Genomic DNA, 27,595 nt, shown 5'->3' with positions numbered 1-27,595 from the left:
GCGGGGAGAGGACTCTGGTAGTACGGAACAACCGGGATGTTAGCCTGAAGGGAGTGCCTAATCTGCATATATTTGAAATATTCTGATGTAGCTAACGCGTGTGTCTATTGTAGTGAGGTGAAAGTGATCATTCCGTTGTGCCCCCAAAGGTCCCCGATTCGTGAGAGTCCGATGAGGTCCCATTTGTCGAACCCTTTAGTGCGACCCAGGGTGCCCAAGGCTTCAGGGTCCCACAGTGGGGTGACAAGTGTAAGTTGTTTCTCTCACCCTAGCGTACGGTTTACTGTGTGCCAGATTTGCACTGAGAGCTGTGTTGGGCCTGTCAGGGGGACTTTGTTAGGTCTGGAGTATAGTGCCCTTGTGAAGCTACCATCCGGGAGTATCCACCAGTCCATCTTGTACCCGGGGTCGTAATCCCCACGGTAGATACAATGGTTTTGCAGCGTGAATCTTTCTGGATTCACTATGCTGTGCATTATTCCGCGGTCTTGTGGTTGGGTCCGGATTCGTAGTCTTTTCTTTGTTTTTTTTTTTTTTTTTTTTTTTCTTCTCTTTGCCCAGGTGGGCGTCGGCGTCACACCCCCTTTGGGTGTATTTCCGGTGACGTCGGCATGCTTCCTGCGGAAGCTCCCACTCTTGGGCGCCATCTTCAGATTCTTTTTTTCCGCGGTCGGGTCTGGATCGTTCCCGTTTGGGCTCCAGACATTTTTGGAGAAAGAAGAAAGAAAATACAGAAAAGACGAGGAGAAGTCATCTGAAGACTCCAGGGGACTTCACCGACGAAAGACAAGCAAAGATAAGGCGTTTTCCATCCAGATCTTCGACGACCGTCGACGAACACGCGACCAGAGAGGCCCTGGACGCTCGAGGATGGACAACACGCCGTTCAAGTTCTGCCGGAACTGCCACCACAAGTACGCGCAGAAAGACCAGCACCCGGTATGCAACCTTTGCCTACCGGTGGACCACGAAAGCGGAGACTGCAACGCCTGTTCCGCCTTCACCCCGAAGACCCTTCGTGTGAGAGAGAGGCAGAGGGTAGCACACGCCACCCTGCAGGGGAAGGCCCCGACCCCGTCGCTCTACGAGCTGGGGATGTCCTCCGAGGAAGAAGACAACGCTGCCGCCGAAGACGACTGCTACACGGTCGTAGAGACCGATTACACGAAGACTTCTGACAAGGTAGGAGACTCTTCGGCCCCCAAGAACCCGAGAGACTCTGAGTCTCGAAAAATCGAGGGCAAGACCCCGAAAGCGCCGACGCCAAAAAAGGCGGCGTCCGCGACTACTCCCAGGCCCAGCGGATCCTCAGAGAAGGAGTCCCCGGCGCCGAGAGCTGCTGATCAGCAGAAGACGTCGAAAATCGTCCCCGAAAAGGATCGATCGACGAGGGAGAAAGACCCGAAACTGTCGACGACGACCAGAGACCCGATATCCGGTTCGACGTCGAAAACTTCGACTCCGAGAGGCACGGCGACGAGCCATCCGTCGAAGAGACCGGCGGAACCATCCGACGCGGAACACGCGGCCGAGATGGAAAAGAAAAGAAGGCGCCTCGAGGCAGAAATGGAGAACTTCATGCAGCGGAAAAAAGATTTCGACGCAAGGATGAAGGCCTTCACGATCCCTCTCAAGACCAAGCCACCAGTGCTGGAGGCGGTCGAGGAGGAAGAAGAGGAGGTCGCAGAAGTCACCGAGCAAGACCGGGACGTCGAGGTGTTCGACGACCAGGAGGAGTACGAGAATCCCCACGAGAGCTACAGCTATGGGGAGGAAGATGAGGGCAGGACAGACACAGAGTCGGCGCCCTATGACCTTCAGGATGTGGATTACATCGATGTCGGGACCGACAGCCCGGAGGAGGTGGTCGACACCTACCCCTCGAGGCCCTCGCCGCCGGACGACATCGGGGCCTACAACGCGGTGATACAATCTGCCGCAGCAGCTTTCAAGCTCAAGCTCGACGAAGAGAAGCAGAAAGCAGACTTTCTTCTGGAAACATTGCTCCCAACACAAACGAGGAGCCAGTTCCTCCCGATGCTCGAGAGCGTCTTGGCTCAGGGGAAGGAAGCTTTCAGGGAGCCCGCAACATGCAAGGCAGTGACTCCCAGAACTGAGAAGAAGTACAAGCATGCCGCAAAGGACCCGGCCTACATTCAGGGCACGGTCTCCGCAGACTCCATTATCACGGCCACAGCAAGGAGGAGGGCTAACGTACCCACTACCTCGGGCCCGCCACCGGATAAGGAGAGCAAAAGGATGGATCTGGTGGGCAGAAGGATCGAACGGAATGCCGCGACCCACTGGCGCATGGCTAATTCCAACGCCCTGGTGAACAGACACATGTACCAAATCATGGAGGGACTGGGACAGTTGGTGAAGGACTTGCCCCAGGATGCCAAGCAGAAAGCCGAAAAGCTAATTGAAGAGGGGAAGAATGCTGCAAATTCTTGCCTAAAGACGGCTCTGGATGGGGCAGACACGGCCAGCAGGCTCATGATGATGGGCGTCACGGAAAGGAGACACGCCTGGCTCAGGATATCCGGTTTCAAACCGGAGGTGCAACACAGCATCCTGAACACCCCGTTCAACGGCAGTACGCTTTTCGGACAAACAGTTGATGAGCAACTCAGCCAACTTAAGAAGGATAACGAAACAGCAAGATCCATGGGAGCATTGCAGTTCAGAGGGAACAAGAGGGGCACCCCGTCACGGAGGCCCGGCGGAAGAGGCGGAAACCAGCCAGGTACTTCACACCAGGCTTTCCAGCAAACGCACCAGGCAGACTCGCAGGGTCAGCAGGGCCATCAGAAACAGCCCTGGCAGTACCAACAAAGAGGCCAGTCCTTTCGAGGGAGAAATGGACGAGGACAAAATAGAAGAGGGGGCCAGCAGCCCACCTCCAAGTGACTTCGAAAAAATCCGTGTGCCCACCCACAAAAAAGATCCCAGGGGGCAGCACGTACAGATGGGTCAAGACAAACTAGACACCCACGACCACAGGACACCAGTGGGAGGGAGATTAAGATTCCACCTCCAGGAGTGGAGAGGAATCACATCAGACAAATGGATCCTCAACATTATCCAATTCGGATACTGCATAGAGTTGGAGGCGAGGCCAACAAGCAGAAAACCAAGAAGAAAGCCGCTAGCAAGCAAGCAGCTGCAGTGCCTTCAGGAAGAAGCAAAAGAACTCCTGCGGAAGCAGGCCATAGAAAGGGTACCCTTCAAGGAAAGAAACACAGGAGTATACTCAACATACTTCCTGGTACCAAAAGTAGACGAGACAATGAGGCCCATTCTCGATTTACGGTTCGTGAACCGATTCATAAGAACGCAAAAATTCAAAATGACCTCCCTGCAAGAGGTGCTCCCACAGTTGCAGACCGGGGACTTCATGGTCACTATAGACCTCAAAGACGCATACCTGCACATCCCAATGAACAGGAAGCACAAGCACATGCTCAGGTTCACCGTCGGAGAAAGCCACTACCAGTTCACGACACTGGCCTTCGGTCTAAAATCGGCACCAAGAGTTTTCACAAAGTGCCTCGCAGCAGTCGCGGCGCACCTAAGAAGGCAGGGGATACATGTATACCCTTACCTGGACGACTGGCTGGTGAAAGCAAACTCATACCAGAAATGCAAGCTGCACGCACATACAGTGACCAGCACGCTCATAAACCTGGGATTCTCCATCCATTGGAAGAAATCATCAATGGAGCCGGAACAAGTGAAGATCTTCCTGGGAGCACAGATCAACACCTTACAGGGCAAGGTGTTCCCCAGCGAGAAGAGGGCGAGGGCGCTGGTGAAGGAAACTCGCCTCTACCGGAAGGGACAAGCTCGGACAGTGAGGACGGCGAGCAAGATCATGGGGATGATGGCATCATGCATCCACCTGGTACCGAATGTACGACTCCACATGAGACCCATTCAAGAATGGCTACAGGAGCAATGGTCACAAGCTACAGGCAGTTGGGAGGATCTAGTGGTTGTAACGCACGCAGTGCAGAAGGAGATGACATGGTGGACCATGGAGAACATAGCAAGGGGAAAGCCTCTAACGCCCCCAACGCCAACAGTGACCATCACCACAGACGCATCCCTGAAGGGATGGGGCGCTCACATGGAGGAGCTCAAGGTGAGGGGACTGTGGACACCGACGGATGCCACAAAGCACATCAATTACTTAGAATTGAAGACAATCTTCCTTGCACTGAAGGCCTTTCAAACAAGACTGTACAAGCACAAGGTATTGATACAAACAGACAACACCACTGCGATGTTCTACATCAACAAGCAGGGGGGCACACAGTCCGCACCGCTTTCAACGCTGGCGCAGGAGATATGGAGATGGGCCATCCCTCTCAAGATAGACCTGCTAGCCATACACCTACCAGGGAAGGACAACATACAAGCCGATTGGCTCAGCAGGCAGACATCGGCATCCCACGAGTGGGAGCTCAATGCTCAGGAGACAAGATACCTGTTCGACAGGTGGGGGACACCATCGGTGGACCTGTTTGCCACACGCCAGAATGCAAAATGCCAAAACTTCGCATCCAGGCAGCCCGAGGAGGGGACACTGGGGAATGCCCTATGGATAGATTGGTCAAGGACATTTGCCTACGCCTTTCCCCCGATACCACTGATGCACAGAGTACTGAGCAAATGCAGAGCGAGCAACATGACACTGATACTGGTCGCACCGCAGTGGGCGAGGCAGACCTGGTACTCGCAGATCATGGAGATGACACAGTGTGCACCCCACAGATTCAGCAGGAGGAAAGATCTACTGTCCATGCAGAACGGAGAGGTACTGCATCCAGAGCCAGAGAGCATGAGCCTAGTAGCGTGGCTCCTGAGGACATAGAGTTCGCACATTTGAGACTACCAGAAAGCACCCTGAGGGTACTTCGGGAGGCACGAAGGCCCAGCACTCGTAAGTGCTACGTTGCGAAATGGAAAAGATTCACAATATGGTGCAGACAGGAAAGACTCCACAATAAGATGAAGAGGGACTCCACAGTGCTAAGGTACCTGACGCACTTACTGGAGAAGAACCTTAGCTCATCCTCGTTAAGAGTTCACTTGGCAGCGATAGTAGCCTACACAAGGGGAGAAACGTGCAGGAGCTTCTTCACATCACAGGTGGTGAAGAGATTCCTAGAAGGAGCGAAAAGGATCGCACCACCCAAGCGGGTGCCGCCACCTGCATGGAACTTGAACACAGTCCTAACGGAACTCATGAAAGAGCCCTTTGAACCACTTCACAAGGCCTCCCTAAAGATGCTAACTATGAAAACAGCCTTCCTGGTTGCGATAACGTCCTTACGCAGAGTAAGCGAGCTTCAAGCGCTGACGCTACAAGAACCATACATACAAATACACAACGATAGAGTTGTGATGAGGACTGACCCACACTTCATGCCGAAGGTGGTATCCAATTTTCACATGAACCAGTCGATACAGATACCGAGTTTTTTCCAAAAACCCACAACCAGCGCAGAGAGAGCTCTGCACACCCTGGACGCCAGAAGGGCAGTCATGCACTACATTGAAAGGACAAAGGGGCACAGGAAAACGAAACAGTTTTTTGTGTCCTTCGCAAACAGCTTCATGGGCAAAGCAGTAACCAAAAGGACCATTGCACGATGGATCGCACAAACAATCCAACTCTGCCACAAACGGGCAGGACAGGAACTGGCTGAGGGGACGCGTGCCCACTCCACCAGGAAGAAGGGCGCTACAATCGCCTTCCTGGCTAACACACCCATAGAGGACATATGCCTGGCGGCAACATGGGCTTCGGTGCACACGTTCACGAAGCACTACTGTGTGGACATACAAATGAACAAGGAAGCTCAAGTGGGACAGAAGGTGCTACAGCACATATTCAACACCCAACGCTCATCTTCCACCCAGCCGCCACAGAGATGAGAAACCGCTACAAAATCTATGCACAGCATAGTGAATCCAGAAAGATTCACGCTGCAAAACGAATAGTTTTCTTACCTGTCGGTGTAGTTTTGCAGCTTGAAGATCTTTCTGGATTCACTAGCGAACCCACCCACCTCCGCCAGAAAGATGAGGATGGAGAGAGAAGAGGTGGTTAACTAAAGAATAGACTTTGAAAGTACAAAGCGGTAAATACAAACTAAGATGAACATTGCCATTACTTCGGAAACGAAAGAAACACGGAAAAAAAGAACCCGAAGATGGCGCCCAAGAGTGGGAGCTTCCGCAGGAAGCATGCCGACGTCACCGGAAATACACCCAAAGGGGGTGTGACGCCGACGCCCACCTGGGCAAAGAGAAGAAAAAAAAAAAAAAAAAAAACAAAGAAAAGACTACGAATCCGGACCCAACCACAAGACCGCGGAATAATGCACAGCATAGTGAATCCAGAAAGATCTTCAAGCTGCAAAACTACACCGACAGGTAAGAAAACTATTCGTTTGTTGCCGAGAGGTGTGCTGCCCAATAGTAAATGTAAATTGATACTTGTATAGCGCACTACTCACCCGCAAGGGTCTCAAGGCGCTTGTACGAATACCGCTGTGGAGCCCATCCTGGCTTTCCCTGTGAGGTGTCCACTCCTGGGCACCCCCAAGGTGGAGGCCAGGCATCCTTAGCGTTGTGGGGGCCGTTGTGGAGATTAAGCAAGCTATTGCCCAGAGTTGCAGAGTGGGACTCCATGATTGGAATAGGCACCGAGGCGAGAATTATCAGGTCCGTGGAATTTTTGAGCTCACGACCCGCCGAGGCGGGGAATTGAACCCTGGTCCCGGGCTAGACCTCTGCATCAGGGTCTGCCGCTCTAACCATTGAGCCACACTTCTCCACAAATAGTATTTTCTGATATCAGGGAGTGCTATTCCTCCGTCATACCAGCCAAGTGTACATTTTTGAAGTGATATACGCGGTTTACCATCCCAGAGTAGGGCTCTCGGGGTGGATTCAACGTCCTTGAAAAACTTTTGTGGAACTGGATCTGGGAAATTCTGGAGGGCATAAAGGAAACGGGCAGCGCCATCATTTTAAAAAGGTGTGCACGACCCAACAACAATAGAGGAAGCATTTTCCAGGCCTAGGTGTCCCGCTTGAACCACTGTAAAGGTGGAAGGAGGTTTCGTTCATAACGGAGCTTAGCATCTGTGGAGATGAAAATGCCTAAGTATTTGAATCCGTCCATTATTGTTTGAATTGGGCAGTCCCTCGGGACCGCAGGATGGTTACCATGAAGGACATAGTGCAGCGATTTGCTCCAGTTGATTCTGTATCCGGAGTTTCTTCCAAAACTTGCAAAGATATCAAAGACCACTCTCAGTGACTTCTGAGGGGAGTCCAGATATAAGAGGATGTCGTCTGCGTATAGTGAGATCCGATCCTCCCAATCTGCTGCCCACCTAAGTCCCCTAATGGAAGAGTCTCTCCGTATCCCGGCGGCTAGTGGCTCAAGGGAAAGTGCAAAAAGGAGTGGCGAGAGGGGACACCCCTGTCCTGTCCTGTCCCTCTTTCAAGGGTAAAGACGGTGGAAATGTTGTTATTAACCACCACTTGATCCAGTGGTTCATTATAGAGGAGCCGCACCCATCCTATGAAGTTGGGTCCGAATCCCAGCTTCCGCAGGACTGCCATTCGATATGCCCATTCGAGGGTGTCGAAAGCCATTGTTGCGTCCAGTAAGACCACAATGGCGTCTTCTTAAATAGAGGCGTGGCGCCCCAACACCCCCTGATTCAATATGTTGATTCTGTTTCGATTCTTGCCTGCTGTTATATATATATATATATATTTATTTATATTTTTAGATTTATATTATATTACAATTCCTATGGCAACACTTATCTGCGTGATGGCTCTTCCAAGGGGGTAACTCTTTTTGTTGGTATTTATGACGGCCGACCCGGTCGTCGAAGAAGACCTTCTAAGCAAAATGGACCCAGCGACGCCAAATGGTGAGCGCGACACAGGCGCAGGAGCCGGACTCGGAGGCTTTGATGTGCAGCTTTTGCGAGTGGACCTGACCCAGCAATCCACTGTGAATAACATTTGATGACAAAGTGGTTTCCACAAACAGGCTCACTGAAGCAATACTGTGTGGGACTTCAGAGTCCAGGAGGCCGTGTGAAGCGGTCAAGCCCACTGGGGTTGGATCTCCATTAATTCCAGAAGTACACTGCTGTAGTGGTTTTCCACTTGATGACCGCCTTTGCCAAGTGCAGCGCGCACGAAACGCGTCCGGCTTGCAAAAACGAAGCTGTGTGTGAAGTTTAACTTGCAATTGAGCAACCTTCATTAAAATTCCTATGGCAAAACTTACATGCGTGATGGCTCTTCCAGGGGGGGGGGGGGGGTAACTCTTTTTGTTGGTGTGTGTATATATATGTATATATATATATATATATATATATATATCCAGATGACCTTGCGCTGTTGTGCAAAGAAAAGCCACACTCCGGGATTGTACAGAGAAAAGATTATTTAATTGACTAAATATATATAATGTGAAGCGTTTTTCCAGGAGATCAGGGTTTTAGTGACTTATTATTTACCTCACGGGGCTTTTATAATAATTAATCCTATGAAGTTCACTAACGTTTATGGAAAATGGCTTTGCTTCAGTTGTATGCATGGTACAATAATGCACCCCAGCTAAAAACTTTATCAGAGTATAGCTATTTCATGCGAATAATAGAATACTGAAGCATGAGTTGGTTCTTTCATCCCATCAACTATCCAGTGGAAGCATTCTATTTGGATAGACCAGTTTCATTGCTGGAGCCTCCTTGTGCATCTGGAGAACCCTGTGCTACCACAGCTGAAGGCATGGGCTCTTCACCACAGTGACATGCTACCCATCTCAGTGTCAGGCTTGACCTCCTCATGCTGATGTGAGCACCAGAAGAGGGTCTGCTAGGGAAAGACGTGTAAATGTAAGAACTTGTTGGGAATTCAGGAGAATTTGTAATTTCATGGAAAGGGGAGGTGGTCGGCCATACAGTGTGGGGAGGGGACTGTGTGGTTAGGCTAACAGGATCGCTGGAATGATGGATTGGACATACTGTGGAGGAGGAGAAGATTGGGTGGAATGGGCACCTTGAAGTTTTGGATGTGTGGGGAAAAATGATGGGACACTTTAAGGCAGAGCAGCGAATTGCAAAAAAATATGCCAGAGCAGATTGGACATGCATTGATAAAGCAGGGGACAAGACACTCAAAAGGAGGGCCTGTCCATGAATAGTTTGAGCGTCGGGTTGAACGTGTAGGCCACGGAAGTGAAGAGATTTTCCCTATGGTATTTCTGCCTTTTGCCGTGGCGCAGCACGATTGTCACTGCTGCAGTAGTTGTTTGGATTGTTAACTCAGATAGGTAGAATATGCTGTGTAGATTTAGTGCTTTCTACTTTAAATACATTCTTGGCATTGCAGGCAGCACCGTGCTGTCCATTCTTATTTACTCTGCAACGAGTTGCTTCACAAAGGGCACGCAATCTTATCAGTGATTCACGTGCCGTGCACGACCTTGCAGCAGGCCAGGTGAGGAGCAGGGAAACCGCACATGCTGCTGTTTTCCTGCCTCACTGAAACATTCTTGGCTCTTAGAAATAGATTATGACCCACTAATCAGGAATGATAGTGAAACGAGGAGCTCCTTGGGAAAATGTGATTGTAATCAGCACCTTGCACGCCTCATTGCTACTTCAGTGGCATGCTACCCTATATAAACGCATAAACTTAAATACAACTAATCATGTTGCCTTTTCAAGGTTGACGTAAAAGACAATGTACAGTACAGCGTTTTACTCTGCTGGAATCTTTATGGTGTAATCCTTGGATACTGCCAGGTTTACCCTATTAAGGCAAAATCACAATTTCGCAAATGTATAGCATAAAAATTAAAGGCATACATTTAATTGGGAATAAATTCGTGTAAAATGAAATTTTGTTGATGTCGTAAATGCCACTTTCACTGCCTAATCAACCAAAGCACTGCGAAAACGTTTAGAAATTCGTCAGGATGTAATGTTTGTCCGTCCAGTTTCCTTCATTCCTAGCTTATGAGTAAGCAAAAGTATTCTATAACTACATTAATTGAAGCCAGGAGGTCATAGGCATAACTCCCTGGCAGAGTTGGAACTGCTCAATAAAAGCCTTGTTACTTTTTATGTCTTACTTATTATATGGGCTAGTGGAGGAATGCAACACACGATCCGCTCAAGGATGCCATTTTGTAGTGTCTTGCCAATTCTACCAATAATCCTTTTGCTTAAGATGGCATGATATTAGTGATCCCTGGGTGCACTCCCTCCTAATTGGGCATATCTGTGCCCGTCACAGAATTGTGTGGGTATGTTCTGTTCATGGAGGCAGGAATTAGTAAACATCAGTCCTTGACATAAAAAAACCTCCCAAACCGATATCTGGAAACCCTCTTAAAATTTTGCGGAAGCGTGAAATCTTATTAATCATGGCTAATTGCTAATGGGTACAACAGGGATACATTCCCAAATTCATATGCACACTTTGTTGGGCAGTTTAAAACCATATCCCCTCAATTAACTTTTAAGACCACGAGCTGCGGCAGGTTTTATGAGATGGCTCTGCTGACTTAATTATTGAAGTATGTTTCTAATAGGGATGACCCATGGCTTGGTCTGTGTTTTTCAAACTATGTTCTATTTTATTATTTTATTATTTAGCTTCACGATTAAATATTGTATTTATTTGTTTAAATTATGTGTTTGATACTACAGCACACCAAAACCAGAAAGGACCATTCGCTCATTCTGTTGAGTTAATTTTTTTTTTCTTTTTCAGAAGTCTGAAGTCAACTACTGATTTAAAGTAAAAACATGTAGACTCCAATCGTTCACTTTTTTGTTTTCCTTTTGTAGACCCAAACCATGAACTACGTGGGGCAGCTTGCAGGTCAAGTCCTGGTCACTGTAAAGGAGCTGTACAAAGGAATCAACCAGGCTACGCTTTCGGGGTGCATTGACGTCGTTGTTGTCCGGCAGCAAGATGGCACATTCCAGTGCTCCCCATTCCACGTCCGCTTTGGAAAACTTGGTGTTTTGCGATCAAAGGAAAAAGTGGTGAGTACAGAATCTTGGTTTGAGGTAATAAGCGGTGATGGTGCATTTCACATCAAGGCAGGGTTTGATGGCTTTGATATATACCATGTTGAAGTATTTTCCGTCTCTAGCTTTAGCCATCTTGTGTTTGCTGGCCATGTTAAAATGTTGATTAAAATAATGTTGTTCGGTTTTTATACATGGGCTAATACATTCATAATGATATTTGAAGAGCCTGGGCCTCCTGCAATGTGGAATTGAGAATTAACACTTCTTCCACAGCAGTGGACTTTAGCACAACACCTCTGTAACTAAACTCCATATTCGTCCAAGTGTCCTTTTAGCATAGTCTCAGTGAACTCTGTAACATGCTCAGATGACTCTTTAAGATTCTCCATTCAGTTCGTGATCACCGACCTTCTGGTGTATTGAGACATCACAAACGCCATGTTATGCCTTGGAGATCATCAAACATCTGATCTGTTTGGTGTGTAGACCTGGAAGTGGGTCCTGAAACTCCACGGGACACTTAATAGTGCCCTTACTAATGGGTAAGAAATATAGAGGCAGGCTGACTGTAGCACGCCTTATACTAATGAGAACTAATGCCATTTGTCTTCAAATGAATGTTCAGTAGTGAAGGTTTACTCTAGAAATAATAATTGGCAGGCCTTTCTGTATGATGGTTTGTCTGAGTTGGTGCTGCCTGAAGCAGTAGCAGCAAATTGGAAGAAACTGCATTCTCTACAGATCACAGGCACTCCAATGCCTGTCTCACTGTGATACTATCTTGCAGAGACTCATTTGATGGATATCATACAGAATAGGCTAACCGCATAGTGCTAGGCAGCCTCTTTTTGCTTCCTACTTTGCAGGTAATAATCTCTTCTTTTTCACATACACTATTGCAAGCAAGAAGTCCAGAACGATCCATTGAGAAGGGTCTTGAGAACGAGTGACAAAGATTTGTTTTCTTTTGTTTATGGGATATTTCTATGGAATTGTACTTGGATGCAGTGTTGTACTGGTAAGTTCTCAATATATTTTAGTTTCTTAAGGTGTCACTGCTGCGGGCAACAAAATATCTAAGGTTACTGATTCCTGCTATATGGTGTCTTGCACTCATCCCTGTTAGGTAGCTGTTTTGATGTACTTAGCCAGCTCCAAATAGGCTGGGGCTGCATTCCTTTGTAATGTATATAGGTTTTAATATATGAGGTCATACGGTTCTGGTTTTGAGTTGACAGTTGAGGGCCAAGCTGTGTCAGGCGAAGCTGTGATTGGATTTACCTCTGCCTCAATAAATCTACATATGAAGTAAATGGACTTCGAGTATCGAGTCTTAAATTCAACAATTTTGGTGACGAACGGGGCAGGCAGAAGGCTGTGGCAGAGGTAACTATCAGCCCAACCACAAACTCAAGCGTGCGAACAGCATTGAAGGGCGACCGGAGGAGCAGGCCGACCCAAGCGCAAGAAAAGAGAGCCGTGCTGAGAGTGAAAGAGGCATCGACGAAGGAAGAGACTCCGAACCTAACCTCAGCAGAGCGTGTCCGAGAAGGGAGAAGTCAGCGGGAGCAGTGCTGCGGCAAATGGATGACACGGACGTCCGTTAAGAGCGAGGGCATGTGACCGGCCTTGTTGCAGTGTGTGCTTGAAACAGAACAGAGGCCAGGCTGTAGTGAACGGCCAGAACAAACAGCTGAAGCGAGACTTATCCAAAGTGCATAGGGAGCTTAAGAGCACTCTGAAAACCATGATCTGCCGACAAGTGTGAGGCGGCGCGAGAGCAATGCAGGGGAGCCTGCAAGTCTGACAGAACAGTAAGCACTGACACAGTCTCGCAGGCATTGGGCTCTGGAGAAAGGAGTGTGAAAGCAGCTCTCGTTCAAGCCCACTGAGACATTTTTATTCAAATAAGTTTGGCATAGTTAATGGAGACTTACCTCAAACGGGCACCAAAGTAGCCACTGTGTCATATGCTTTGGCAGCACTCGTTCAAAGATATGTTATTGCTTTGCTGTGCCTCACCCTAGCGGATCACAAATGGCGTCTCCAGTCGGAGGTGGCGCAAGGTCTCTTTCAGCAGTGGGGAGACCCTTGGCTAGATTTGTTCGCCTCCGAAGAGAACGCGCAATGTCAGCAGTACTGCGCACTGGAGTTTCCAAGGCGGCTATCGATCAGTGACACGTTTCGCTGCGAGTGGAGCTCAGGTCTGTTATACGCCTTTCCGCCCATACCACTCCTGCCCAGGGTTCTTAAGAAAATCAGGAGCGGCTCGACCCAGGTCATCCTTGTGGCGCCAGACTGGGCAAGGAGAGTCTGGTATCCAGAGTTTCTGAGGATGCGTGTTGATCCTCCGATCAGGCTGCCCCTTTGGGAGGATCTTCGGTCACAGCAGCAGGGGAGTGTTTGCCACCCGAACCGATCAACTCTGCGACTCCATGTGTGGAGATTGAGCGGCGGTAGTTGATGGCTTTTGACCTTCCTCCCGAAGTCTGTAATGTTATTCTGGTGGCCAGGCGGCCCTCCACTGAATCGATAGACGCATGCCGTTGGCAAAAATGTGTATTATATTGTACAGAAAGGTCTATTTACCCTCTCTCTGCTTCCCTTTCTACTGTCCTTTTGTTCATTCTTACCCTTGCCAAGCAGGGCTCTGCTTTGGGATCTCTCAAGGGTTACCTTTCTGCTCTGTCTGTTTTTTTGCGGCTGCCAGGCCAACCGTCTGTTTAAATCTCCTATTGTAAATAGGTTTCTGAAGGGGCTGTGCCAATTGTTTCCACCTACGCCTTTTGTTATGCCACAATGGGACCTTAATTTGGTCCTCACGTACCTGATGTGGGCTCCTTTCGAGCCTTTGCACAATTGTCCCCTCCGGCTGTTGACCATCAAAACAGCCTTCTTAGAGGCGATTACATCGGCCTGGAGGGTGAGTGAGTTGCAGGCGTTATCCAGCTCGCCTCTTTATTTTACGTCCTTTCCGGACGCGGTGGTGCTTCGCACCAGGGCATCTTTTTTACCAAAGGTTGTGACCCCATTACATCTGGATCAGTCCATCACTTTGCCCACCTTCTTTGCTCCCCCACATCCCTCTAAGGAGGAGGAGCGTCTCCACTGACTGGACCCATAAAGAGCATTGTCGTTCTACCTTGACCACACAAGAGTTTCGGGTGCATGACCAGCTCTTTATGGGGTATGTGGGAGCAAAGAGGGGAAAGGCAGTGCAGAAAAGAACCATCTCTCGCTGGGTTGTTCTCTGCGTTAAAATCTGTTCTGTCTTGGCGAAGAAGCAGCCCCCTGAGGGATTAAGGGCCCGTTCCACCAGGGGAAAGGCTGCGACTGCAGCCTTGGCTCGGGGTGTCCCAGTCCAAGACATCTGTCAGGCAGCGACGTGGGCACATTGCACACGTTCACAAAACATTATTGCCTGATGGTCAAGTGCGCAGGGACGGGCACTTTGCCCGCTCAGTCCTGCAAGACTTTTTAGTCTAGACCATGAGTCACAACCCACTGCCGGAATGGTATGGCTTGGGTATCTGATTCAAAGGTAAGGAATCTGCAGCTAGAAGTCTCTATCAGATGAACAAGTTGCTTACCTTTGGTAACGCATTATCTGGTAGAGACTCTTATCTAGCTGCAGATTCTTTACAGCCTCACTCATGCCTCCCCGCTTTGCGGACTGATGTTGTAGGACTAGGGTTTCTCCCCTTCCAGGACCCTAGTTTTGCACATGTTTACATCAGTCACTTTGTGGCTCTGCGCTTCTGGCGTGGAAAAACGAAAAGTACTGACGCCTGTGCACCTGGGTTGCGGCTATGTAGGCACCGTGACGTCATAACCGACACCATCGGCGTCACAAGGAGCCGAATGCAGCCACCCGACGTTGCGCGCAAGGGACATTGCTCAGCAAAAATTTCTGGATCCAGCCTGGCGCCTGGGAAATTCAAAGATAAGGAATTTTGCAGCTAGATAGAGTCTCTACCAGATAATGCATTACCGAAGGTAAATAACTTGTTCTTTAGCTTCACTTCCAAATAGTGTAAGGAAATTTCGGGGGGGACGGGGGATAATTTTAAGTGCCATTTTAAACCCCTGAGCATCGATAGCCAGGCAATCATGGCCGTTGAGTATGCTGTTTGGTTCAGCCTGCCTATAAATCCCTCCTATCAAGAAATGGTCACATATAGCATTACAAATCAATGCCCTTGCGGTAAACCAGGGATTACACGCTTGCAGCAGAAGATCAAACTCTAATAAGTTAGGGAATTATACCTTTAGCAGGACTAACAATTCAAGCTTAATCTATTACATATTGCTGGGTGTTAGACTATGGCCATCCATGATTGATCTGCTAGTACTCCATTGCGAGAATGACTACTATGCCCCAACACTTAAGTTGCATCTGTCTACCAGATTACAACCTAAACGTCAAGGTGAGCTCTCTGATAGAAGATTGAGAGTTTCTAGTAAAAGATGCAGGGTAAAATTAAGCAGTCTGAAGCATTGTCAGGAGGCTTATTAGTGTTATTCACAGACTGATTGCAGAAAGTATGGAGGGTCTTCTATTGATGAACCAGGCTGGGGATGTGTGTAATTCCCTAGGAGCGATAATTGAGGTGCACAATCAGTAGTTCTTAAAACTGAGAAACCATTTTTATATTGACTCAGGACGAACCGTGGATAGAAAGCACCCATTATCCTAATATAATAGACCATGTAGAGACGTCAAGACTAATTTGGTTCTTGAAATAAAAAAGCAAGAAAGATCTTTGATTCAAGCCAACAGAAGGTCCTATTAAAAAAGCACTCTCCACTGCCAAAAAAGACTGGGAAAGGGAGATCTGGAATGACCTCTTACAGGCTGCAAGAACAAATGGTCAGCGCTCAATCTCACATCTGGTGTCTTCTGCAGCAAGGATGGGTTCTGCATCATAGAAAACAACATATCAGCAACTGAAAGGGTCGCACATTTTTCCAGCTTTTATATGCAGCCTGGAAAATTGCTGAGGCTAACATGTAAAACAATGGGCACTGGGGTTATCAAACTGTCTGTTGTGGGCAGAGGTAGCCTATGAAGAAGATGTCTCTGCAGGGTGTGTTCAATCTCTTGATCCCGAGGGTAGGGAGGTATCAGTAGAGGAACTTGGTCTGGCCAAAGGGAGCACTGTTTCCAACAAAACCCTCGGGCCAGACAAAATTCTTGGGGATCTGTTCCTGAGTGAGTTGGACTTTTGGAGCACCTATTTTTAAAGTAATTTTAAATGCCATCATGAAAGGTGCCCACGTGGGCTGGGGCTGAAATTATCTGCATTTTTAACAAGCATTTACAATGCAACGGTCTCGCCTTTGCAAAAGTTAGAGCTATTCGCATTGTAAATGACAAACTTTTTATTTATGTGTTGGTTTTGGAAACAGATAAATAAATGGCATTGTCATTTACAATGCCAATAGCTTAATCTCTCGCAAATGCCACACACAAACACACAGACACACACACACAGAGCCCCACACACACACACAGAGCTGTCGTGTATTTCTATAGGTTCTGATTCGATCCCCCTATTCCTGACCCTATTCTGGTTAAACTTACTAGCTAGTTAACTAACAGTCAGCCCATGAGGCAAGAAATCCCCCATGATGCAGATACCGTTATCTGACGCAGTCACACTACGGCACAGGAACGTGTTATCTGATTAGGTCATAACGCTTGAGATCTAATTAGACAAGCGATATTCCTCCAGCCCCTGATAAGGCATACGACGTTCTCATAACAAATCAAACCTATGACAACCTGGATAATCCGTGCGGCCATTGTTTTGATTTCACAGAGAACTTTAGTAAAGAATGTGCTAACGAGCAAGTCGTATGACATCTTTATTGACGTACCTATGTCCATCCTTACGTCAATCTCGGCACCTTTAAGGTATAAATATTGCCGACCTTGCCCTATGCAAACACACGCGTGGTGACAAGACGGAGCAGCCATACTTGCCGAAGCCGAGAGCAGAAGCAGACCCCGCAGGCAGCAGCCCCGCCTTCCTGACGCGCTGAGAGACGCGCTGCTATCTCAAGCCGAGAGACCCAGCACCGGCGCTTCTGGGCAGCCCTCGCAGGCAGCCTGGAATATCGAGAGCAGAGAAAGAGATACCATTCCTCATTCATCCTAAATTCCAGGTACAGAACTGAATAACCCCTCCTAGAGAATTCTTTAGTTATTCACTTGGCAAAAACAAACTTAAACTAAACTGTAACTTTCTATTCCCGCCCACGCATTAGACTTAGGTCAGGTACACGGGGTAGGCGTATTTAGAAACACCAGTTGAGTACGTTTAGTCAAATGTATATGTGTATGTAAATATATTTTAATCATTTTAAACATCATATGGCTCAGAAACCATATCAATGTTTTTACAGTATTATTTTATACTATTGCTTCTAATGTATGCACTTTACTTAACTATAAGTATTGCAATAATATCGATCCATTTCTCTTGTACGAGAAAAGAGACTGATCAATAAATAACATCTTTTATTGAACACGCCCGTCTCTTCCTTTTCTCTACATTCTGATGAGACTAAGAATGCACGTACTGACTGAGTAAAATAATTGCCTTGTGCTCACACGACTCTCGAGATTGACTCTTGATTAGGGGAGAGCAAAGTTGTCATGTTCTATGGTTGTCAGAAACTAAATCCCTTCTTGTCTAATCAGGGGAGTTCATCCTTCCTTGAACATTCGAGAAAGTTTCTAGCGAACTCTGAGCTTAGCTGGCAAACCCAAAAATTAAGTCTAGTATCGACAGTAGTAGACCTAGTTAACGTCTGGCCTAGGCCTTTACTGCTGTAGGTACTATTCCAATGCGCAGAGCCTATTGGGAAAATAGGAGCTACACTACATGGCGCCCAACGCGTTTGGAAAGGGCGATAAAACTAACGTAAGACATTTAGAGTAACTCAGTCGTGCTTTCTCACTCAGACCCCTTTTCCCAAATACTCCAAAGACGTCTGGAGTGGGTGAAAGGTTATAATATCCTCCAAAACCTCGCAGGAGGGAACTCCTATGTATGGTTCTTGGTCTAAGTCAACGTTGAAGGATAAACAGTGTTCCAAAATATTGTGCATCTAATCTCTGTTTCCATAAAGAAACCTGATCTGCAAATAAAAATAATACCATCCTGTCAGTAAAATGGGAGACAGTGATGGAGAAAGAGAGGCAATTAGATTAGCTACTGAAATAGCAGATGCTGATGCTACCATGCAAACAGCAGACCCGGATATAATACTCATCCAGGTCGCCAAAAGGAGATCTATAACCTTAAAACTTATAGAAAATGGACTGACACCTAGAGGTGGCACAGTCATATTCGTAATTGAGGCACACGAATATCGGCAGACAGAGGTATACTATACATGGATACATTTTCCAGCAGCAAATGCTGTAACAAAGTACTTCCACTATTACAAAGTAGAGGAACCTCCTGAAACGTACACTCCTTTCGAGGAGGTGGAAGTACCACTCAAATTCCAAGAGCATTTGCTCTTATTTGATGGCGCCCTAAAACATAATAATCACATTACAAGGCTCGGTCCTTTAGGAAGACCAGGAGCAACGTGGCCGGTCTTAGCCGGATACACACCACATCCAGACATCGACGAGATGACTGCACCAGAGCTATTAATACAGCTAAAACAACTACTAAAAATTCACAGACAATTAGTTCAGTATGTAATGCGGACTTCAACAATTCAGCCAGCGATTAAAATTCCACAGCTGACCCCTCACCAGGGGAACACAAATAAAATCACACCACAGAACATCCAATCCTGCCTAGGTAAAGTTCCAGCTAAACGGGAACAGATACCATTCTGGTTGGCACAGAAAATCACCCAAATAGAGGCGGTGTTTCCTGACACCACCCCATTAGAAAAGCACAGGATTCTGACTATATGTCTCCCAATGGGAATCGCACCACACATTGAGGACTGTGACACTTGGGGTACAGTCTTTGCTTCCATCTACACAAAAACGCACGGTGTTCCATCCATTTCGGTAATACCAGATGTGCTAAAACAAATTCAAGATGAATATGGTCCAGAACCTGCTTTAACTCTTGGTATGAAATTACTGAAAGACTTCAAGCAGGTCTCGGCTATATTACTAGCCAACATAAAGGGTGAAGCAGCAAACGTGGCGATCCGCCAGAGGTTAAAAGAGACAGATATAGCAGACCAACCAGCTGAAATTGCCAGAATCATAGAAAAATCCTATGAAGAACTAGGCAGAGATAGTCTAGGTGGAATACCAGTAAAACCGCAACTGACTACCAGTCCAGAAAAAATATTTTTTAATAATAATTCACCAAAAAAGAACTGGGATGGAAATAAACAATCCAATCCTAAAGAAAAGAAATTCCAGTCCAGAGGAAGGTCTCCTAGGCGAAGAGAGAAATCTCCAAACCCGAGACAAAGGTCACCTCAGAGTGAACCCTCTGGGAATAGATATAACCTTAGAAATAGGGATAATATTAAAAAACCTGATAGATATCAAGACATTGATACACGTCCGTCTCAATCTTTTCAGAATTCCTCGCAGAAATCGGAAAGAAGAGGACGATCAGAAGAGCACGCCAAGTCCAAAGACAAGGAACCTGCTCAACTGAAAAAGAAATCACAATTTCCAAAAAAGAAGGTAGCCAGTATCAAGGTAGTTAACAATGCCGAGAATACTGAGGACACAACTGAAAAACGGAGAATGGGCTCAGACAATGCTAGACAGCGCAGCAGAGGTGAGCATAGCTCGCAAAGTCCTTATGAATCATCTGGAGACAGTGGACACGAATGAATACCTTCAAGTGGAAACTGCAGATACCAGAGTTAGCAAGCCCCACAAAATATACGAGATAACATTACGTATAGAGGGAGATAAGACTAGGAAAATAAGGGGACTATTTTGGGATAACCTATCCAAGGGCTATGACATCCTTCTAGCTGAAAAAGACTGGCCACCGGAGTTTGTCAGGGAGTGCCCTCATGGCGAAGAAGTAATTATGCCTGCCTTCTCGAATCAAATACCGATTCATAAAAAATACACACTTGCTAGAAAGTGGGCAGTGGCCTTAGCACCTGCTTTATATAAAAATCACGTAGGATGGGATGAGGATTCTCCTCCTCACAAAGTCCAGTTAAAATCACAACCAACTGCACAAAGGCAGTACCCAATTAAGCAAGAAGCTAAAAAACAAGTAAATGAAATACTAGATCAGCTAGAATACCAGGGGGTGATTGAAACTTGCACCTCACAAATGAACAATCCTTTGTTTCCGGTCTCCAAACCAGACAATTCGTACCGTCTAGTTTTGGATTACCGACACCTTAACACATGTTGCAAAACTTTTGCAGTGCAAAACTCACACAGTGCTGCACTAATGAATAACATAGTGCGCAAAAAATACAAAACAACCTTGGACATCTCCAACGGATTCTTTTGTCAAAACATAGCACCAGAGAGCAGATATTTAACTGCATTTTCAGTAAATGGCACTCAAAAACAATTCTGTCGGTTAGCCCAGGGGTACAAGAACAGCCCGGGGGTATTCTCAGCGAGAGTAACAGAATTACTACAACTATATGATGATGAAGCATTATCTTATGTCGATGACATTTACTTAACAGATGATGACTTGGAAACTCACTTGAAAAGAGTGAACACCATAATACTTGGTTTCGCTGCAGAGGGTTACAAATTCAACTTCAAAAAGTCCAGAATTGCCCATCTGACGGTCCTATTCTTAGGATATGAGTTATCAAGTGAAGGCAAAAGCCTGGCAGACAATTTCCTAGAGAAATGTGCCGTAATCCAAGCTCCTAAAACACTAAAAAACCTACAGTCAATTCTAGGCTTCCTAAATTTCGGAAGAACTTACATTGCAAATTACGCAGAAAGGGTCAAACCCCTTTATGATCTAATTAAACCAGACTTTAAAAGATCCAGTTGGACTCAAGCACACACAGAAATTTTGAGATCCTTACAAACAGACATGCTAATTAAAACAAAATTAGAAACCCGTGATAATACACGCAACCTTGTGATCCGAGTCATCCCAGTGAGATACGGATTCACATACCTAACCTCTAATGAGGGAGATAAGGTACCAATTGCATTCAAATCACATTTGTACACAAAAGCTGAACAGAGATTCAACAACAAAGGAAAAATTGTTCAAGCAGTTCCAACCGCAATAGCTAGAGAAAAAGACATAGCTGACGGTAGACATATCACAGTCAGAACAGCAGAATCAGCCTTTGAGGCATTAACAACACCGTGTACTTTACCAACAACAACATTGGATCCAGAATGGTTACAATGGGTAAATTCAATCACAACGGACAAAGTATATTACTTCTTTGATCCAGAACTAGAAGAATTAAAAAATCTAAAATATGAAAAAACGTATCCTCTGCCAATCGACATTCTGCCTCTACGACATTACGCCTGTGTAATCTATACAGACGGACATGCTCAACCCTCCGTTTGGGGAGAACATGCATACAATCCCACATGTGAGATTACAAAAGAAGTGTGGCACGGAGGTAAACTAAGACCTCTATTAACAAAATCACACTCAGTAGAAACTAATTCAGAACTACAAACTGAAATATTAGCTTTGAAAATGGCGCTAGATAATGCGGATCGCGAATTCCCGACACTTATAGTGTCAGATTCATATTTCTGCGTCAAAGCATATAACAAGGATTTGCAGACCTGGATTCAGAACGATTACAAAGATAACACGGATGCACCAATAAAGCAGAGACTGCTCTGGGAACAGGTAGCTCTTTTGAAAAAAGAACTACCAAAGACTCACTGAGTCACCAGCGTGATGGCGTTCACGTTGTAGGGAATTCATTGGCTGAAACAGCCGCAGCGGCAGCCAGTAAACCGGCTCCCGTAGATCGAAAAAAGCGTACATTAAAATACATTGACGGCGAAACAGTGCTGGCAGTAAAAACGTCATCAAAAGGCGACTGCTCGGCGTTACCGATCAACTATCCACTCAATTACACATACATCATAGATGCAAACTCCATTCCTTTTGCTCGAATCCCTGGAGTGGGGGATAGAGTGATTCCAAACATGGACAGGAGAAACTTGTTAATCGCAGACGCACACATGGGCGAGGGTCTCAGACACCTTAAATTAAAAGATTCTCTGGAAGAATTACAATCACGGTACTGGTGGCCAGGCATGAGCCTGCACTACACCATGTTTGTAAAAAACTGCCCAAACTGCAACAGAGATCGCAGTGGGGAGAGAAGCAGTTTAATACCTCGTCGTATCAAGGCAGATAACATCACCACTAAAAAGAATGGCTTGCGATTAACATATACAGGCTAGTTCCCACTTATAATGTAGATCCACAGCACTCGGCTGACGTCCGGACTGTTATACAAGATTTGCGAGTCTAAATGGCATATACGCTAAGAGCATGCTACGTTCGACCATTTTTTTTTTCTTTTTCTCAGGCAATCCAGCCTGGGGGGGGGGGAAAGAATGGCCAAATGAGCACAGCCCAGCGGGAATCTTCTCACTTCCTTCCTGAGGGTATGGGATGGTGTAAAGAAAAAACCAAGACAGAAAGCAATCTATAATAGAAAGGATATTAGGTTCGGGAGCTGGGTGGGTCAAACATCTAATAAGTGTCCAACGTAGTCTAAATAACTTGCCAAGAAATTCTCTGAAGGGATTCAGTCCGTACGAATTATTATTCGGAACTAGGATGTTGATCTCTGACCTTGATAGTCAGACTTCAGTGGTAACAGAAAAAAGCTTTGATGTCAAAGACCGTTTGGCTATTTTGCAGGACTTAAACAAGAAAAGACCTGAGCAACATACAGTTGAAAGAACAGCCAACGACCACTGAAGAATCACCACCTGTCCCAGCAAGACCTGTCTGGATTCCAAAAGTCGGGGATCTAGTCAGGGAGAAGATCGCGGTAAAGAAGGAATTTGGGCCTTCTTACAGAAAAGCAGTTCCTGTATTGTCTGTCAACGGGACAAGATCAGTTGTACTACCGCCACTTGCTGGAAAAAAGGAGAACCGAGTTGTATCCATCGACCTGGTAAAACCACAACATGTGGCCGATAACAAACAGTAGGCCAAGTGGACTCCCAATAAGTAGCAGAACACCAAGGTTTGCTACCAGTACAGAGGTCCTATCAAAGAGGCTCATCACATTCGAAACGCCTACAGAAGAACAACAAGGACTATGCAACAATGCAATAGAACTTAGACCTCTGAAAACCCAAATAAAGACATTTAGCAGAGACACACCAATCTATACAGAAGTACCAAGTGAAAATGCAAGAAACAAAAATCCTGAACCAATTGGAACAATTGACAGAACTGCATCCGGTTACTTCATCAACTTCGATGATTCCTCTGAAGGCTTCAGCGAACAAAAGACACAGCCATCATCAAAATCCTTTAAAGACAAAGCGAAGGAACTTTTGAAACAACTGAAAGAAACATATCTAGTTTCTCCATGGATTGAATTTTGGGTGGGTTTTGGTGCATTTATCCTCATACTTTGGCTCATCATGGTATTTACCTTGGGACGCTTCATTGAGGGAAAATATGCTAAAATGGACACAGCAAGTCAGAACATCAACTTGGTGCTCAAACCACACACATCTTCACACGTCGAGAAAAGAGAACTTTCTTCAGAACTTTCTTCAGCCAACTTCACAGCAATTCCAATATCTGGTGGGGTAGCCTGGGACAACACTGACTATGAAATTTATGGTCCGGTCGAGATCCTGAAATATCCACACCAAATCAAGATCTCCTTGAGTGACTTTGCAAAACCAAACTCATTTGCTGATGATTGGGACTTTGAAAGTATAAACAATATGATGTCTGACTTAGTAATGTCTGCTAAATTTACAAAACATGATTATTTGCAGGGTTCTACAAATTATGACAGCATGTACTGCTATAACCATTATGGTAACCATTTCTTGCATAAATCTGCACAACCTAGAAATGTTTTAAATTTTAATCAATGGGAACATTGTGCTACACCTCCAAAAGGGAGCTCTAGAACCGTGTATGGCAAATATTCATATTTTTCAGGTTTTAACATAACTAATGCTGAAACATTTTATTACAAATTGTCAAACAAGACAGGGATGAAAACCATGATAACCAACACAAAATTGATATATTCAGATTCTTTCTTTGAAAAAATGAATACTTTTGGATTTGATTATTGGGACAAACATGTTGATTTGAAAAGTGTTTGGGGTACAAAAGAATGGCAAGTACAGGGTATAGAAGCTTTGTTTAGAGCCTGCATGATCCCAGAACAAATGATATTTTTAAATGACACCGTTCAACAAACCACCTGTCTTGGCTTAGCCAAAATCAAAGATTTAAATAACCTGTCTATTCCAAAGCCAACAATGTTTACCAATAACTCTGAAACAGATGAAGAAATAGACATAAACCATATACTTAACCAAAACAGAACACATCCTGATTGGAAACAATGGTTGATCTGGCCCACAGATACAAATAACTGTCAAGATAGATTCCTGAATAAAACACAGGGTTTCAAAATGAACAGGCCAGACCCTAGATATCCCCAAAGACATCACCCAGGGATAATAACAACCTACAGTGTGGGCAAATTATGCCTTCAATGGCTACAAACTTCCACACTGCCTGAAATTAAGCAACACCTAACTTTACTTACTGATGGTGCTGACTTGCGTGATTTCATAATGGGACCACGCAAACAGCGTCAAAAGCGTTTCATAGCAGCCTCTGTATATGCAGCATACAATGAGGCCTGGAAGGTTACTCAAATTGAGACAGCAGAAAGAATACGGGAAATTGACCGTATTAATTTGGAAAAATCACTTTCTGTAGTGGACAATGGGTTAATGACTCTGTCCTCCAGAATTTTTTCATTGGACAGCATTGTGTCTTCAGCAATCGATATATTATCGCAAGACTTACTGTTATTACAACATGGTCAGTCACAATTGCGTTCTATTGTACAGCTTGGCTGGACGTTACAAAATCTGCGTTCAGGCTATGTGCCTTGGCGTTTAATCAACACAACGTCACTATTTCAAATCTTTAACCTTACTGATAGACAAATCGGTATGGCGCAGAAGGGTGCTGATTATACAATCTTGAGCATTGAAAAACTAGAAAGATTACCGTTGACAATGTCAGAACGACCTGTCAGTGAATGGATAATCCACGGAATCATAAATATTCCAATCTCAACCTTCAGGTTTCAATACTGCCAAAAATATATACAGGCTGGCATGTACGAGAAATTGGGAAAGGGGTACCTTAAAACAACATGGAACCTGCCCTATTCACATGCATGTATCAGTAACAAAGGACAGAAAGTGTTTCTTAGTGGCATCAATTGTGCTATGTCACTAAGCGGCACGCTTCTGTGTAACGGTATTAGTTTGCACGGAGCCTGTGAAGGGAATTCATACAACCTTTCATGTCACCAGCAAGGCGCACCTGCAACTGAAATAGAACCATTCTTTCAAAGACTCTATAATGGGAGTTACATTCTTATTGTAGACCGCAGATGCTGTAGTCTTATGCCCGGGACTCCTTATCTCGTCACTACGACGGCGAAGGTCAAGTGCTGTGGACGTTCTTTGTTCCCCAGCTCCTTTCCAGACAGGGAGGCGAGGGCATGGCCCAGTTTGAAAATTACTTCTATTCGAATAGACACTTTAAGCAGAATGAAAACAGTGCTTCTTCAGACGCCTACAAGGCTCACGTCATCTAAAGAAACGTATGATCTACAAGTCGCAAGGACGACTGCAGAGATACATACATTATTATCAACTAATTCCCCCGTACATTTCGCGGAAATCCTGAGCGAAATCTTAAATATTTCTGATACCACAGGGGTCTCAAAGGTATTTAAGACAGTATTTTCGATGGCATTAACACCATTCAAAGCCATACTGGGTATTTTTCCAGACTTCGTCCATTCGATTTTTGGCGGACTTCCCCTGATCCTAGGACTAATTGCAGGAATCCTATTCCTAGTCCTTATTTTTCGTTATGGCAACCCATGTCACAGATCAAACTCTCGCGACAATGGAAGATACGATCCTAGCCATTGGATACCGGGACCGGATATCAAAAATCCTGGGACTATCCCGGCTTAGAGACCTAAACATGACTTGGTTTCTATCATTTCGACCAATGTGGCAAAGGTGTGTTTTACCTGTACTAAGGTGTCTGCTATGCGGAGAAGAATGCGTGTTAGACACCTGTCTGACGCTACAATCGGATGCGCCGGTGGATGCAGATACACTGTTGGTTCCTACCAAGGTTCACGCACTGTGCTGCCCTCAAAGGCTGCCAATTCTGATGACGGCATTCCTGGAATCTTCACCACTGCGATTGAAGAGTAATGAAGTTCAAGATGAAAGCAGCATCGAACAGGTACGACCTTCTGTCAGCAATGCAAATCAGAATGTCAATGGAGACAATCATGCGCATGAATGCATGGTTACCCCTATTTCCGACTTAGAGGAACTTTCCCATGAAGCTGTTGACAGTTTTTTCGAAAGCCTGAATGATATGATGTTCTCTCCGGAACAGAAATAGAGACTTTTGAGTAAACTCGCACACGGCGTTCCCTGAATTCGGCCTTCAACTTTAAAAATAAAGTCACATGAACAATTACAATCCAGTTCACGGACAGCAACTTTTTTTCAGCAAGCCCCTAAAATATTTTTCTATATATTTTTTCCCGGGACACTGATTTTCTGCTTAAAGTAAGAGACTATTCCTAGAGAACTAAGATTTCTATTTTAGATACTTTATAGACTTTATAGACTTTAGCTGCCCGCTGGTATGTTCGCAATAGATTTTATGTGATGAAATGGTTTCGACTTTTTTTCTGTATAGCCATATTAAGAGCCATTTCATGTGTATTTCTCATATACCAACAATCAATAATGCATAACAATGCGTGTTCACTTTTGCATTTAATTCATAGCTTAAGTGCATACAATATATATGACTGCAATTTTTCAGTATATTTGAAAATTTCGAAATGCATTTATGTATTTTGGGGTGGTAAGGTATACACTATACTCTATAGTATGTTGTACTATGTTATACTATGCATAGATTAGTAGATATGACCATAGTTAGCGTGGAGTGGGTGTCGTGTATTTCTATAGGTTCTGATTCGATCCCCCTATTCCTGACCCTATTCTGGTTAAACTTACTAGCTAGTTAACTAACAGTCAGCCCATGAGGCAAGAAATCCCCCATGATGCAGTTACCGTTATCTGACGCAGTCACACTACGGCACAGGAACGTGTTATCTGATTAGGTCATAACGCTTGAGATCTAATTAGACAAGCGATATTCCTCCAGCCCCTGATAAGGCATACGACGTTCTCATAACAAATCAAACCTATGACAACCTGGATAATCCGTGCAGCC

The 27,595-nt window shown here is 45.6% G+C and overlaps 1 protein-coding gene across 2 annotated transcripts in view; it reads left to right on the top strand.

Annotated features, from left to right (window-relative positions):
* The window catches only part of LPIN2 (lipin 2), a 608,403-nt gene that overhangs the window by 107,456 nt on the left and 473,352 nt on the right, over positions 1-27,595 (top strand). For both annotated transcript variants that reach the window (XM_078687465.1, XM_078687464.1), the window contains exon 2: positions 10,905-11,105. In XM_078687465.1, coding sequence (XP_078543591.1) covers positions 10,914-11,105 — 192 coding nt within the window. In that variant the 5' untranslated portion in view covers positions 10,905-10,913. The remainder of the gene's footprint in view (positions 1-10,904; positions 11,106-27,595) is intronic.

This window comes from Lissotriton helveticus, chromosome 4_1 (assembly GCF_964261635.1).
Source record: "Lissotriton helveticus chromosome 4_1, aLisHel1.1, whole genome shotgun sequence".
Lineage (NCBI taxonomy): Eukaryota > Metazoa > Chordata > Amphibia > Caudata > Salamandridae > Lissotriton > Lissotriton helveticus.
Note: the sequence above shows the minus strand (reverse complement) of the source record. Positions and strands in the feature narration are given on the sequence as shown.